This window comes from Euprymna scolopes, chromosome 38, assembly GCF_053919585.1.
Source record: "Euprymna scolopes isolate OS-2025 chromosome 38, ASM5391958v1, whole genome shotgun sequence".
NCBI classification, from domain to species: Eukaryota; Metazoa; Mollusca; class Cephalopoda; order Sepiida; family Sepiolidae; genus Euprymna; species Euprymna scolopes.
Window position 1 is genome coordinate 77,095,938 of NC_136519.1, and position 18,091 is coordinate 77,114,028.

General features: G+C 32.6%; 1 protein-coding gene across 1 annotated transcript in view; it reads right to left on the reverse strand.

Annotated features, from left to right (window-relative positions):
- Positions 1-18,091, reverse strand: part of LOC145263198 (uncharacterized) — a 208,543-nt gene that overhangs the window by 146,544 nt on the left and 43,908 nt on the right. The window contains exon 2 of the mRNA XM_080120265.1: positions 4,727-4,927. Within this exon, the coding sequence (XP_079976391.1) occupies positions 4,727-4,764 (38 nt within the window). The 5' untranslated portion in view covers positions 4,765-4,927. The remainder of the gene's footprint in view (positions 1-4,726; positions 4,928-18,091) is intronic.

Sequence of the window (18,091 nt, forward strand, 5' to 3'; positions counted from 1 at the left end):
CAAATACGCTACCTGAAATTTGTACATTAAAAAAAAACAAATATTTTTTTACTTAACTAAAAGCAAGGTGTAGTATCTGTTCTATCGCTACAGACACTTTATCTGTTCTGTCCTCGGTAAGGGGAAATCCTTCTAGGCTATGTAATTTTTATTTTTGCCCCAATACATAGTATCCTTTTTTTAGTGGTCTTTATTGGCTTCACATAAAAAAAAAAAACGATCTTGTATCTAACTCTGCTACCGTTGGGGGGGGGGGCAAATAAATCAAGATTCATTCTACATTATCACAATAATTCATAAACTTCTTTAAGAAAATATAACTACGAAAAATCCAAACTATAAATAATTAGATTTATAGTTTGGATTTTGGCCAAGATCAAAGTGTAGTATCTGTTCTTCAGATGCTGCACTTCCATTTCTTGTTCTCCTTCGGTGGAGGAGCTGTCCTTCACGACTGAGACAATTTTTATTTTTGTACCTTTTCTCCACGTTAAAAAACGACCCTGGTGTCTAACTCTGTCCCGTGGGGAGGCATTGTAAATAGGTATAAATAATTAGATTTAAATGCTACAAAAATATGTGGACTCTCTATAATAGTACAAGTGAATGTTACTGTTGCTTAATTGTATTATTAGTTAAAAAAAAAATAAAATAAAATAAAAACAAGTGTATTTCTTAACTTAAAGACAGATGTCAGCATCCGCCCAAAAAGATGGAGTTGGAATAGATTTCATAGATAATCAACCATTTTTTTCTTCCATTCACATATGGTTACAACGAATGAGTCTCCTAAATGTAAGAGCTTTAAATTTTTAACTGAAATAAACAATTGTACTTGAGTCGTTCAAATACTGCTAAAGCTTAAATAACGTTTTTTGGCATCTTGAACACGACAAAGGATTGGAATAGATATCGTCGAAGAGCACGTCATTTATTGTCCATGTAATTTATAATGCAAATATGAGACACCTACATGAAGGTGTATATTGCTATTTAAAAAAACCTACGCAAAACAATACATATACTTATATATGTACATAAACACGAACACACACGCACACACACACACACACACACACACATATATAATCATTTTATACTAAATACATCTTTCTAAATATATATATATATATATGTATATATATACTATACTATATTTGTATATATATTATACTATACATATATATATATAAATATATACATATATATACTATACTATACATATATAAATATATATACACACACACACACACACACATATATATATATACTATACATATATAGTGAGTGTATTTATATTTAGATATATATACTTACATATATACATTTAAATACACACATATATATATGCATATATATATGTATATATATATATACACACATAATATGTATATTTACATATACATACACATATCGATACACACACACTTCTATATACATATATATATATATATATATGTGTATGTATATAGAAGTGAGATTTGACTTTTTTCAAAATTTACAATAAATATATATATATATATATAAACTTAACACAAAATAACAAATGTGTATATATATATATATATATATATATACATATACATGTATGTAGACATCATATATATACATATGTATGTATGTACACATAAATATGTATATTTACATATACATATACACACACTTCTATATGCATACACACATATATACATACACACACTTCTATATACATACACACATATATATATACATACACACGTCTATGTACATACTCATATATACATATACATATATATATCACTTCCATATACATAGTCATATATATATATAAATATATACATATACACACACTTCTATATACATAGTCATTTATAATATATATAGACACACACATATGCATACACATACTTCTATATACATACTCATATTTATAATATATGATATATATACATACGTACATACACACACATATACATACACATACTTCTAAATACATACTCATATTTATAATATATATATATACACACACATATACATACACATACTTCTATATACATACTCATATTTATAATATATATATACATACGTACATACACACAAATATATGCATACACATGCTTTTATATATATATATATATATATATATATATATATATATATATATATATATATATATAGTTATGGGCATTTTGGACTTAGTGATATATACAACCATATGTTATTTTTAATAAAAATCTATTAACATGAAATTTAGAACAATGTTGGCACAATTTCATGTCTACATACACAAAAATATATTTAAATAAATGTGCATACATGTATAAATTTCGACTGTTTTATAATAATACCCATTATATATATATATATATATATATATATATATATATATATATATATCAGATTCTTACAAACGTAATTAAGACCTGTGTGTTTATCTCTCCTAAACAACATAGTTATATACTTGGGTGCGCATATAAAAAATAATGTGAAAACCATATACATGTTCATATATTTGTCATTTATTTGTTTATTTGTTGACATATAGGAACACAAAAGTCTTTTTTAAGAGAACAGAATTTTCGACCGTTTTCTTCTCCCTACTTTAATATATATATATATATATATATATATATATATATATATATATATATATATATATATATATATATATACTCGGGTTTTTTTATTCAAAAGTAATGGACTAATGAATTCAACGAGGTTGTTAGATAGTGCTCAATAAAAAGAGCTGATAATACTTGTTTATTGTTATATAAACATGGTTACATCCTGCTGCTACAAATAGCCACTTGTTTCAATCAAACAACAGATATCATCAGGCAGCGACTTGATATATATATATATATATATATATATATATATATATATATATATATATATATATATATATACCACAAGGTTACAGGTAGTCAAGAGTGATAACAAATGAATTTAACAAGGTTATTTAAGGTGCTCAATAAATGAAGAGTAATATATATATATATATATATAATACTTGTTTATTGTTATATAAACATGCTCACATCCCGCTGCTACAAATAGCCACTTGTTTCAATCAAACAACAGATATCATCAGGCAGCGACTTGACTATTCAAAAGTTCAATGAATAATGCATTATTCATTGAACTTTTGAATAGTCAAGTCGCTGCCTGATGATATCTGTTGTTTGATTGAAACAAGTGGCTATTTGTAGCAGCGGGATGTGAGCATGTTTATATAACAATAAACAAGTATTATCAGCTCTTTTTATTGAGCACTATCTAACAACCTCGTTGAATTCATTAGTCCATTACTTTTGAATATAAAAAAAACCCGAGTACCGTATATATATATATATATATATATATATATATATATATATATATATATATATATATATATATATATATCGCTATATATATATATATTTATCTATATCTATATCTATATATTTATCTATATATATATATATATATATATATATATATATATATTTATATATATATATACATATATATATATATTTATCTATATATATTTATATATCTATATATCTATATATACATCAATATATCTATCTATCTATCTATCTATATCTATCTATCTATATATCTATCTATCTATCTATATATATATATATATATATATATATATATATATATATATATATATACATATATATGACTACTTCATTTAATCACACTTGCCATATATATTTTTGTAACTTACTATATATATATATATATATATATATATATATATATTTGTGGCAATATGATTTTTTCAATAAAATTTCACCTTTTATTTATACCAATCCTTAATTTATAAAGCTCAATGTAATTACAGAGCATATAGCAAACACATGACAACAGTCTAAATTCCGAATTTCATGATGTTGACCATCTTACAATTTATTCTTTTAATTACGCTGACATTCACAATTTGTTGACAGCCACTGTTTTGTAGCGCAAAATCATTCATCTAATTATTATACCAATCAATGAATCTATTCTGCCCTTAACTTCTCAGAAGAAATAGCAACTATCAACCCATCAAAAAAAAAAAAAATCAAATTTATTTGGGCATGATTACAAAATCCAAAAATTGGAAGAGAAGTTGCAATTATCTTGTATTCTAGCTTTTATTACGTCAATTTTTCATTTTTATATGTGTGTGTGGGGGGTGTCATTTGAAAATTCTCATTAGAATTATGAAATAATGACATTTACTTCTTTATTATGATCTTTAATTTACGCTCATACAGTGTGTGTGTGTGTGTGTGTGTGTGTGTGTGTGTGTGTGTGTGTGTGTGTGTGTGTGTGTGTGTGTGTGTGTGTGTGTGTGTGTGTGTGCACGTAAACAACTGTATAAACACCTCAATGGCTGTACCGAACGTTACCAATCCAATATATAAGAACGTTATTGGTTGCACATCAATATAGTCATCATCGATACGAGAAACAATCACTCTATCGATTTGAATGAATAAAATTCTGATACCTTTGCATGACATTCGTTTGTTTTTTTATGTTTTTAAGATTCAGTTATATTAACAAATATTCATATGTAATCAGGTGACTTACAAAAACAAAAATCAACGAGCTGATTGGCGGGGGTGGGAGTGCTGGTGGAGGAGGAGTGCTAGAGGAGGAGGAGGGGTGTGTGTATAGGGGTGGGGGTAACAGATACAACAGATGCTTAAAAACGAAAGGTGGGTGCGAAATAACGATAAATAGCACAAATTCTTACCTGAACGTTATATCAGGACAGGGCTGTATCTTCAACATAATGACAAAAAAATAAGAAATATATATCCTTTGTCAGTTTTTCAGCTATTGAAGATTGGACATTATGAAAGGACAACAACGACAGTGAACACACGGAACCATCCTCCTCAACCAGCGGTAGCAGCAGCGTCCATCTTAGAGCTGAATGAATTATGATTATCGCCTATAGAATAATAGAAGATGATGTAGCAGTCAGCTCACTGGCAACCCATAGCAACACTGATGTTAATATTCATGAGGAAGAGGAAGAAGAACAAACAGGAAGGAAAAGAAGAAGAAGAAGAAGAAGAAGAAGAAGAGGCTGTCGAAGTAGTATATATATATATTGTGTGTGTATATATATATATATACACACACACACACACACACCCAATGTGAACACTTTAGATATCTCCCAATGTCTGATCAATACTAACAAGTGGCGGTTGCTTAATTCTGCATAATAGCAGTTGCAGCATCAGCAGGAGCCGCCATCAGATTGGGATGCTGCTGATGATGCTGCCGCCACCGCCGATATCATCACTGCCACCATTTGCATTATAAAGCAACGGAACACACACACAAAAAAAAAATAATAGTTGCATTATTAACTATTAGATTCATTCTTTTTTTTATTATCCTAATTAAAACTAAGAATTACCCTTATCACAATAGAGTAGGTATTAATGAAATGAATCTAAAATAGAAAAAAAAAAAATCTCTACATGAATAAAACTGTGTGATCACTTCTTATGTGAGAGTGTGACTTAATAATAATAATAATAATAATAATAATAATAATAATAATAATAATAATAAAGGTCAATAAGGACTGAAAGACCGAGGAGCGAGCGCTAACCAGATCTCGGCTGGACAAGCGCAAAGAGAACTGAGACCTTGGGGAGGCTGAGTGCCACTCAAATTCCAGTATAAACCAATGGCCACTACCAGCGAGAAATCAATGGTAAGCGGCTGTTGCGATGATGCAAATTCATTTGCAAATGCTATCGAAGGAGGTGGAGAGAGCTGGATGTCTGGGGAGACTTGTTGTCACTCAGCTTCCAGAGAACACCACAGGTTTCCAATCAGATCGTTTGTTGACTTGTGTGAAAGCTCCATGTGAGCCAATAATAATAATAATAATAATAATAATAATAATAATAATAATAATAATAATAATAATAATCATTCACTAACAGATTTCACACAGGTCATTATCAAAGAATTCCCTTTGGGAACAATCTGTGGTGCTCCCTGGAGTCTGAGTGACAAGAAGTCCCCCCAGATTTCTCGTACCCTCCACCCTTTTCAGTAACCTTTGCAAATTAGTTTGCATTATCACAACAACTGTTTACCATTGATTTTTCGTCGGTAATGACGATTGGCCTTCATTGGAATTTGGGTGGCAATAAGCCTCTTCAAGGTCCCAGTCCTCTTCGCACTTATCCAATGAAGGTCTAGTTAGTGCTTTCTCTCCTTGGTCTTTTCATCCTTCTTTATCCTGCTTGATTATTTGGCACGGTGTCAGTTTATGCCGACATTACAATTTATTTTTTATTTAGTTGGATGGTTGGGGGGGTCTTAATTTACAATGTTACAGTTTCAGTTATTATTATTATTATTATTAGTCCTGGATATGACCTTAAACTATATCCGATGGTGAGGGCCCCAGCTTGCAGGCCTTAGTGAGTGTGGAGCCACCCTTTAATTGCCATTGCTCCCTGGTCCACTCTGACCCGGAGTGGTAGCACCTGTTAGGGTCCCAACTATGGGTTAAATAGAATACGACTTAAAAAACAAATATACTATATTAAAAAATCGTTCTTCAAAATCACCAGATTCGGCATTAAATAACCTGAAAAGGGTTGATATGCCGTAAAACAAAACAACCAACCAACCAATTATTATTATTATTATTATCTATTAATAGGATAGTGTATGTGTTATATATTTTGCGTATCACGCTTATATCTGAGTGACTGCCGTTTAATTGTTATGAGCTTCCATTTCTTGTAATAAATGATTTTACCAAGAATTCTTCATAAGTTTTGGTTTCGGTTTTGATTATAGCTGATGGCACTCAAGTCATCTATTTTTTTTTATAAATAATTTTACCAAGAATTCATTATAAGTTTTGGTTTCGGTTTGATTATAGCTGAAAGAACTCAAGTTATATATATATTACATAAGTTTTGGTTTCGGTTTAATTATAGCTGAAAGAACTCAAGTTATATATATATATTACATAAGTTTTGGTTTTGGTTTCGATTCAAGGTGATCCACCCAAATCAGATGGATATATTTTTTTATTTTTTAAATCGCAACTTTATAATATATAAAATTCGATAGAACATTAACTCTATAATAATATATACGAAATCTGCAAGAATTAAAATATTATATTTAAGCGTACTTTACGACCAGGCTTTGCCAGGTGTCTCTGCTAGCTTAGATATTTACTTTTGCAGTTTTAACAAAAGAGCTACAATAATATCAAAGTGTATCCATTTTCGCTGAACATCTACAGAATGCCAACATCATTATATTACAGAAAAAGAGTCTGCTGGGGAATTTCCATAGGTCCCACTAGTTATTATTTACTCACTAGGAGTTTTCCTCACACAGGTCATTATTACTCCCTGATAATAACCGATAGTATATCCTGGAATCTGAATGACAAGTTTCCCCAGATTTCTAGTACTCTCCACTTCTTTCGATAACCTTAGCATTATCACAACAGCTGTTCACCATTAATTTTTTGCTGGGAACAGCCATTGGGCTTCACTGAGATTTCGATGGCAATAAGCCATTTGCAAGGTCCCAGAACTTTCTTCATTCTTCCAGTGGAGGTCTGATTAGTGCTTTCCCTCCTCGGTCTTTTCATCTTCCTTGATTCTTCACAGCTATTTTGTATTATATCAGCCGAGACTGATGCTCTTTTTGTTTAATTTTTGAATTAAAAAAAAAGAACTTATTTATATATTTATTTAATTTTTCTTTTCATTCATTCATTATTTTTTTTTTTTTTTTTCTATAAGAGATGTTTTGCAATTTCAGTTATTATTATTATTATTATTATTATTATTATTATTATTATTATTATTATTCACTATCAGTAGTCACACAAGCTATAATCAAAGATTTCTCTTTGAGAACAACTTGTGGTGTTCTCTGGACTCTGAGTGACAACAAGTCTCCCCAGATTTCTACTACTCTCCACCTCTTTTGATAAGCTTTGGAGATGAATTTGCATTATCGTAACAGCCGCTTACTACTGATTTCTCATTGGCGGCAACCATTGGCCTTCACTGGAATTTGGGTGGCAAAAAGCCTCCACAAGATCCCAGTCCTCTTTGCATTCATCCAGCGGAGGTCTGGCTAGTGCTTTCTCTCCTCACTTATTTTGTGTGGCATCAGTTTTTGGGGGTGGGATCCAGGGGTGCAGAAGGTTATTAATTATACAGTTTCAGTTTTGTTTTACATGTGTAGCATTTTCTATAAGTCCAGTTTGTGCCTGTAGCTCATGTGTTAGTGCTAGTCTCTGCATTCACAAGTTTTCTTTAATATTTCAGTTTTCATTTCTGTTGTCAGTTGTATCTTCTCAGTTATCCCTCAAATTTTAATCTCTCCCATTCTCTTGTCAAAAGTTTTCAGTATTGTTCCCAGCCCTCATACTATTAGTAGTGTTATCTTTACTTTCTTTATCTTCCATATCCCATTGAGCTCTCTAGCTAATTCAATGTATTTGCTCCGCTTCTTCATCTGCTTAATCTCCACTCTGTTGTCTGCTGTAATGGCAAAATATGCACTCTGGCAGATCTTTTCCTTCTTGTTAATTAGTATGATATCCGGTCTCCTTGCTTGGATGGGTTTACCTTTTTATATATCCATGTTATATAGGATTTTATGACATTCATTTCCAAGTACTGCTGCCGGTTTGTGCTTGTACCATTTTTCTGAGTGTTCAAGATTCAGTTGTCTGCATAATTCCCAGTGTACTTTCTTCCCCACTTGATAGTGCCTATTCTTATATTCTTTTGGGGCTAGTTTGCTGCATTCGTTTATTATGTGCTTTATTGTTTCGTCTCTTTGTTCACATAGTCTGCATTTGCTGTTTTCTTGTGGATCCTTGTTTTGATGTGGTTGGTTCTAATTGTGTTATTTTGTGCAGCTGTTATTAAAGATTCAGTTTATTATTATTATTATTATTATTATTATTATTATTATTATTATTATTATTATTATTATTATTATTATTTACTACTAATCAATTATTTATTAAAATTAAAAAATGTACTAAAACGAATTTTTTAAAATCCTATTTACAAAATTAAATCCACTCTGTTGCATTTCAGTTTAGTCATAAACAAGCTGCACATTTCTAATCTTTAGTTGAAAAAATAAATTACTTTGCGACTCTTCCAAATATTAAAGGAATTTTGAAAGCATTTAAACTGTTGAATAAAAAGTCATACGCGTTAACACACAGATTTCTGTTAGATAAGCAACATTAAGACTGGCCAATTTTAAAATGGGTAACCATTTGGGAATACAGATGGATGTGTAGGAGAGCTCTCTTCTTATCCCAGCATTCTTTCCAGTCATCCTAGATTTCTTGCCTCTGGAATCATGCAGTGCCAATTCAAGTAGGGTTGAAGATGGCTTTAAAATTTTTTAGCATGTATTCAAAGGTCGAAAGCATTACAGCTAATAATTTTATACGCGGAGATTAAAACAATATTATCTTTACAATAATCTATATATTAATACCGTAGTACCTTTAACGTAAATGTGTCACGATTTCCAGATTATAAATTATTCATCATGAAATCCTATTTATTAAAAAGGAGGATAGAAGGCGATGACATACTACAAACATTAAATTAGTATATAGATACACTAATTTAATGTCCGTAGTATGTTAGCACCTTCTATCCTCCTTTTTTAATAAATAGGATCTCCCGATCACTGAAAACACAATCTATCTATATATCTACAAAAGTGAACGTGTCTGTGTGTGTGTCTGTGTACATTTCCCTATGCAATAACTCTGTCAATTTTAAGTCTACAGACTCTAAATTTTATATACAGGGTACTGGGATTTGGGAAAATCTTTGTGATCGGTTTTCGGCCAGAAATTTGGCTGTTACGGGGTCAAAGTTCAACGATTTGACCTTTGAGATCCCTACCAAACTCCTCCGACAATTTTGGGTCTAAGCACTTGAAATCTTAGATACAGGTTCCTTGACATGGATCTAACTTAGTAACTTGATTTGAGCCCAAAACAATACATATTAAGGGGTCATAATAGGGGTCAAAGTAAAAAAAAATTGACCGCTTTTTTTTATTTTTGCTCAACATACACCTCCAAACACCCGGGCAACGCCGAGCTGAAATGCTAGTATATCTATAAAAGTGTGTGTGTGTGTGTGTGTGTGTGTGTGTGTGTGTGTGTGTGTGTGTGTGTGTGTGTGTGTGTGTGTACATTTCCCTACACAATAACTCTGTCAATTTTCAGTCTACAGACATATAGATAGATATAGGTTTCTTGGACATGGATCTAACATAATAACTTAATTTGAGCCCAAAAACAATAAATGTTTAAAAACAAAGAATGAAAATTTTTTTAATTCCCTGGCAACGCCAAATAGTAAATACGTAATAAAGAAAGTGCATCTTCGTAGGCAATATCAGATGACATCCTGGTTCTCCAAAACCTTCTCCATGGTACACATGACCTCATCATTGTTTCCAAAATGGTGACAATGCAGATGGTATCTGTGTTTAAGAAACAAGAAGAAGTCAGATGGAGCTAGATCTGGTGAGTTAGGAGGATAGGTTCCAATTAAAAGCCACAATTTGTTGCTTCAGCTACTACAACCCCAAAAGGATGAAAACTGTTTTAAATACAATTGCATGGGACACAAAAGTGCATAATTCAAAATTAAAAATAACATTTTTTAAAAAGGTATTAAAATTGCTAAAATGACAAAGTTGAAAATGCTTTAAAGTTTATGGAAGTAAGAATATTGAATAAAAGTATTAAATTACAACTTGATTCCAGCCCAGATTTACTGATAATATGAAGTGCCTTCAGTAAGTTTCCAGATTTTTTTCATATGGGCATTTTTATTGATAGTACACACATGAAACTCTATTCCACTTAGAAGTAATCTCCTCTGGCTGCAATGCACTTGTTGTACCATTCCAACAACTTCTGGAAGGCTCCATGTAAGTCCTCTTCTCTGAGCGTGTCAATGACCCTTGTCACAGCCTCTTTGATCTCCTTAATTTTCTCATAACGACAGCCTCTAAGGTTTTCCTTGAGCTTAGAGAATAATCAAAAGTAACAGAAAGCAAGGAAGCAAGGTCTGGAATATAGAGAGGGTGAGGAACTGTTTTAATGCCTACCTTGATCAAATAGTCTATGACAAGGATGGAGTTGTAGACTGCACCCTTGGGATAAACTTCACACAAATCTTCCACATCTTCACTTCCTTGTGAATAATTGTGTGCACAGTTCCCACACTGACATCAAACTGTGCATTTATTGCCTCTATAAACATACGACAGTCCTTATCAATGAAATGAAATTATTTAGCCAATCAACTCAGATATTCTAACGTTCTTACTCCTCCCACACCTCTCATCATCCCTCAGACTCCCTACCTTCCTTGAATCTCTCATGCTACTCAAAAACTGATGCTTGATTCATGCAAGATGGTCCAAAAGCAGTCTGAAGTATTATCGGAAATAGAAAATAGCGATTGTGCTTGGACTACAGTCCATGTAAAAAAAAAAAAAAAGAAGCAAAGATATCTGTGTTTGTGCAGATTTCTCCACAGGAATGAACCATTCACTGGAGGATTACCATTACCCTCTGCCTAGCTTAAAAAAAATAATTACTAAACTCATAAAAGGAAAATATTTTTTCAAATTTGATTGGAACAATGTGTATTTATAAATACCTATGGACAAAGAGCATTCAAAGTTAGGGGTTGTACAAATTCAAACGATTAAGGTTGCACCAACCATTTTTCAACAAGTAATGGACATATTGCTTAGCAGATTGAAACTTGCGATAGCTTACTTAGATGACATTTTAGTTACGAGTAAAAGCACCGAGCTATACAAATCCGAAGTATTTAAAAGATTTTAGGACTGAATTTAAATTGAAGGAAGAAAAATGTGATTTTTAAAGAAAAAATTATAGACAGAGCAAATTAGTTTGATAAAAGTATGAAGGCTCTGGAAAACTTATCGTCACTACAAAGTTTTCTGGGTTTAGAAAATTATTACAATGTGTTTATTCAAAACATGCACGATGTGCGTGCATCTTTTAACTAGATATTAAAAGCGAAAAAGATTGGGTCTGGACGACAGAATGCCAGGAAGCATTTGAAAAAATAAAAAAAATATCCTCGCACCAGAATTATTTTTGAGGCATTACAATCCATATCTCGACATTATTATACAACATTGCAGGTTGCATATTATAAAAAATATAAAAAAAAAAAAAAACTATGGCTCACGCGTCTCATACATTACTGTTTGCAGAAAAGATGCTGACAGATTATTTAAATTTATCTAAAAAAATATGTTAAACATTTTGAAGACATAGTGGATGAATCCCTAAAAAGTAAAATAGAAGTAAAAAAATATATTGCGTAATGCCAGTAGGAAGCTTCCAATAACACTAAAAGAAATAAAAGAAAGAGCACTAGACAACGATTTCTGAAGGAATGTAAAAAATGAAATACAAGAAAAAAGCACAGACAAATTTCGGAAGTGCATTCAATCTATGACGTAGTTACATAACAGAGAGTGAGCATGTGTATGCAAATGTGGAGTTGTGTGCGAAACAAAGAACTATAAAAAGAAAACGTGTGTAACAAACAGACGATCATGTGAGAGAAGACGATCACATAAGAGACATGGATGAAGTTTGAGAGGACAGGCATCAGAGAAGATGAGCGCGTTTGGAATCACATTTTATTCAGGAAAGTACTCGGAAATATATGTTATTAAAGAAAAATATGATTTGAGTTTATTGCTTGTCGTCTGTTCTGAATTCGTTTTGCAACTATGGCAGTTGATTAACACGCATGTCGAACTTCTGATCACACTGATGCAGTTGATACACACTGTCCTCGATCTTCTGAACATACTCCTTTTATTGTCCAAGCGTTCATCATCAGCCAATCGGCGGCCAGAAAAAGTCACGTGACGCCTGACGTCATCGCTCAATAATCTTACAAAAACCACAGCCGCCATTTTTAATTTCTGCCCCCCCCTGTGATCCTCCCAGCAGGTAAGACAACACACGCAGACACGTGGTCGCTTTCTTCCTTCATTCTGTTCGATTTTACATGTTCCTTGCGACGTACTTGGCTACAATGTGTTGTGGGTCTCGTGTGTAATGGTACGATCATGTACAGTGAGTGAGTGCTTATTTCTGCAAGATTACAGAAAAGAATACGTAACAAATTTTAATTTCAAATATGAAAAATCTCACGGGAAGTTATGTATATTGGAGATGCATGGACAAAGACATTGAAAATGCGGTGAAAATATGCAAAGGTTGTGTTTTGAAAGCGAAGACAACTTCTATAAAGTTCAAATCCTGGCTGAAAATTGACTGGCCATGTTAAAATGTAAAAAACCAACTATGGAAATAGTCATTAGTTTTTTTTTTTTTTGTTTTTTTTTTACATGTATCATTTGCTCTGTTTGGGGTTGTTAACTATTGTATAAAACAATGTAACACAATTCACATCTAATGAATTTGAAATATTCCCTCAAACTTTTGTACTGGAGCATATCACGATCGCACCGGATCATTTAAGAAGCAATGGTCAAGCAGAATGGTTCATGAACACATTCAAAAGAGTGCTTAAGAACATGATAGATACACCTACTGAAAGCGCCATTCAAGTATTTTTGCGGGTATATAGAATGACCTCAAATAATAATGTTCTAACTTCCATGACGCCAGCTATAGCAATGTTTGCAAGGAGGATTAAAACCAAGTTTGATAGACTTTTGATAACTCATACAAAACCACAATGCGAAAAATATGTCATGAACGAACGCTTCAAAGTTGGAGAAAGTTTTCTCTCTGATGTTCAAAAAACAATAAATTCTTCTGAGAAATAGCATGGCAGATAAACACACTGGAAACATGTAAAGGATGTGAGTTCTGTATTATTGTCGCGTTGCCTACACATTGTTCCAACATTTCCAAATACAACCACTGAGATACAACGCGCTGCTCTTTACAAACAGACTTTTGTTTCTCCAACTTTACAGCATGACAAGAAAGAAGAAAAGAAAAAAAAGAAAGAAAACATACTGAGGATGGAGTTTAGCTCCAAAATATATTTATGTTATAAATTTCAAACAAGTAAAATATTTGTTTATATTGAAAAATCAGTTCCTTCACTTTTATTATTTTTCAATATTTTTATTGTGAAGCGATTTATTGAAATAAAATATAAGAAAAGGACATTATCCAAAAGTATACAATAAAAATTAACACAATTATACAGATAAAAATAACACAATTAGTCTTCATTATATAGTTCATTGCTTCAAAAGATTTTTAAAAGTGTTTTCAGAAAGTCTTTCTTTTTTTTTTTAAAAAAAAGAGCGCAAAAAGCGTTTTCAATTATTCCTAAAAAGATAAAATAAAACTAATTTCAATAATTTTTAATTAAAATAAAACGGAAAAATACTATTCAATGATTATTAAACAATAATAAAAAAAAAAGAACGACCAGAAAAAACGTAATAACAAAAAGAATACATGCATAGGAAAGATATAGGCGTGAGAAAAAAACAAAAAACAAAGTAACTGATTTGCCTTGTCATCACTTCCGGTAGCGTTACACTGCAAGTTATGAAGTGCATTAGTTGACTATAACCGAAGAACTTCCCCAGCCAACATAGGAAAATCCATGTCCTCAGCATATTATCTGCCATTATTTTGTTGCAAGTCCTCTTCAGTGTCGTCTAGAATGGTAATGACAATAATCTAGCGAAGATAATTCACATATGAAACATGGAGTCAAATCTTGCTTCCAGTTCAGCAATAACTCGATCACGACATTCGTATGGATCGCTTTTACCTTCTTGCTGAAGCATTTGATCAATATCATCTTCAGTTTCCTCTAGTTTGCTTTTCAATTGGAATTCACATTTCTTTGCACTTGGTTTATCGTAGATTAATCAATTCAGACACTAGAGCGTTCCTTCTTCTGATAAAAAGCATTTTGGCTGCTTCCATGTGAGTTTTGCAGACATCCAAACTAAATGGACTTGTTTTCCGATCAGATTTATTTCTAGCAGTATTTTTTTTTCCAGAAATGCAAACGAGACACAAAATAGAATCTGAATCTTTTTAAAAAGAATGATCTCAAAAATATGCATCCAACTTTATCTGTGTCTAAACCTAAACATAGATTCCATTAACAAAGCTTCTTTCTTAGAACTGCACGCCTGTGGAACTGTCTTCCGTTTTCCTGCTTTCCAGCTGACTACAATTGGCGTAGATCAAAATGTAGTATCTGTTCTTCAGATGCTGCACTTCCATTCCTTGTTCTCTTTCGGTGGAGGAACAGTCCTTCATGACTGAGACAATTTTTTTATTTTTGTACCTTTTCTCCACGTTAAAAAACGACTCTGATGTTTAACTTTGTCCCATGGGGAGGCATAGTAAATAGGTACAATCTGATTGTCTTCAAGTCCAATGTAAACAAGTTCTTGATGAGCTGTTCCACTTAAGTAAATACAAATTTACCAAATTTCCATTACTAACGATTACTATATTGTCCAATTGACTACTGTACACTCTTAACCCTTATCCTTGAGTGGTCTCTGGGCCTTGATAAGTAGTGATGCCTATGTAAAAAAAAATATTTAAAAAATCCTAAGATAATTTTCTCAATCTCGAGATTCCATATTAAGTCTTCAAGATCTCTAAGTCCAGATTTTCAGAACTGGCAATTATTAATCGATCATGAAGCTTATTTCCTTTGAGAGTTCATTCATTCAGTCCTTACTTAATGGAATATATATAGTCAGTATTATCGAAAGCATGTACATTGGTGTGATTTATTTTATAACTAGTGGGATCTGTATCCCAGTGTTGCCCGGGAATGTATATTCAATCAAGAATTTTCAGGTCCCAACATGAAACAATGAGAGTGAAGTGAAATACGAGTAGTATTAATATTTACATATTTTGTTATTGAGGATGGCATAATGAATAAAGTACTAACTAAAATTCAGTTCTACATGGCATTATTCTGGAAGTTGAAGGTTCAATCTTCAGTGCGGGTAATACTAAGAATACAATTGCATATTACTTAAGACTTAAGACTTCTACCTGGTCATGGTTGACAGAACGAGATCATGCTATCTCAGTGGATTAAATAAAGGGTTCTGTTTGAAATTCTGTGCAAATTCCCAAGTTCGACAGAAAGATTCCTGAGTTTGACAAAATACACCTGAAGAAGGTTGGAGGTTACATCGGCTGAAAGAATGTGAGAATAACACTAAAGATGAGGACAGTAGTTCAAATAATCAAAATAATATACATTATCAACCCTCATCTAAAAAATTCAGAAACATGTTTGGATGCATTTAAAAATGAATATATTCAAGTAATTAGCCAACTATTACATTCAAGATCAAAGTGTAGTATCTGTTCTTCAGATGCTGCACTTCCATTTCTTGTTCTCTTTCGGTGGAGGAGAAATCCTTCACGACTGAGTCAATTTTTATTTTTGTACCTTTTCTCCACGTTAACAAACGACCCTGGTGTCTAACTCTGTCCCGTGGGGAGGCATAGTGAATAGGTACATTTTGTATTCAACCAATACGAAAGTAACCAATATAGAAACATAATGATTGAATATATTTTGCAATTAGATAAAAGTCTAGGAAACTGCAAATAGTAATACTCATATCATTAGTTTTATTAGACTTTTTCAGTTGATTTTATTTTATCATATATATGTTTTATCATAATTTTATCATAAATTATCGTATATATGTCCCATACAACCAAACTCCGGCTCCTGACCCATCGTCACTGTCGCCCCAAAGAAAACAACGCTACAGCTTTTACATATTTTTAATTGGAATTCATTATTGAAATAAGTATTATTTATTAATTTATTTTTAATGCGGAATATTATCCTCATCTTTATTAGTTGTTGTTTCACGACGTTGCGGCCAGCTATTCTTTTGGCCTTCGTCAGGTGGTAGCTGCGATGAGATAGGAACTCTGAATCTCCTAACTACATTCTCAGTAATTACTGCCTTCCATAGTTGTTGTCGTCTCACCACGTTTTGGCCAACCAATCCTCTGGCCGGCTTTGGATAGGATTGAAACCGCTATCTTCAGACAATTCTCACCTGGAACCGTAAAGATTCAACATCTCTATCCACTGCGCCACGGGCCCCCAAAGGCGATCAAGGTAGGGTTTTTTGGTCTTACAACTCCACGTTTATTTATTATCTGTACGGCATAATCACGTTGACACAGCGGTTCCCACTGGATCATTGAAGTTAAGCAACATTGGACCCGGCCAGTACTAAATGGGTAACCATTTGGGACTTCCAGGTGCTATATGTACTCTCCGCTTATCTCGGCATTGTTTCCAGTCATCCTGAACTTGTCCTCGTCACTGGACTCAAACAGTGTCGATTCAGGAGAGGTGTGGTTGGGAATTGTGCAATCTCTGCCACACAATTACATGTGCAACTGCCCTTACAGGGGGTATCCTTTGTCTTTTAAGATTGAACGGAAGCATTGTATCGTATCATATTTATTATCTGATCTTTCTATGGTCGTGTCCATACCGAATTATTTAATTGGAATTCATTATTGAGACTAGTATTATTTCTTTATTGCGGACTATTATCCTCATCTTTATTAGGCATTGTTTACAGCTTTATTTGAAAACTTTTATTGAAAAAATCAATTCAAGTAACTTGATTATGTAGTAGAGCTGACATCTATTCAATGTAGCGGTCTTCATTGTCTCAATACGGGTCCGAAACTGGGAGCACGACTTTTCCACAACCGCCAGTGGGAGTTCGGCGAGTACTCGGTAGATGGCAGTGATCAAGCTGACTTTGGTGTTGTGGAAGGTCATGTTGATGATGGCCCTCACTTGAAACCACATCAAAGACCATAACCGTAGCTGGAAACTTTGTTTTCATCAGCCTGGGCACATCCCTGTTATTCGTGGCAATCCAGCTATGCATTTTGAGGGTGCTGGCAATGGTCCTGTTGTAATAACTTGGATCAGTAAAGAGTATGAGTTGTACAGCGGCGCAT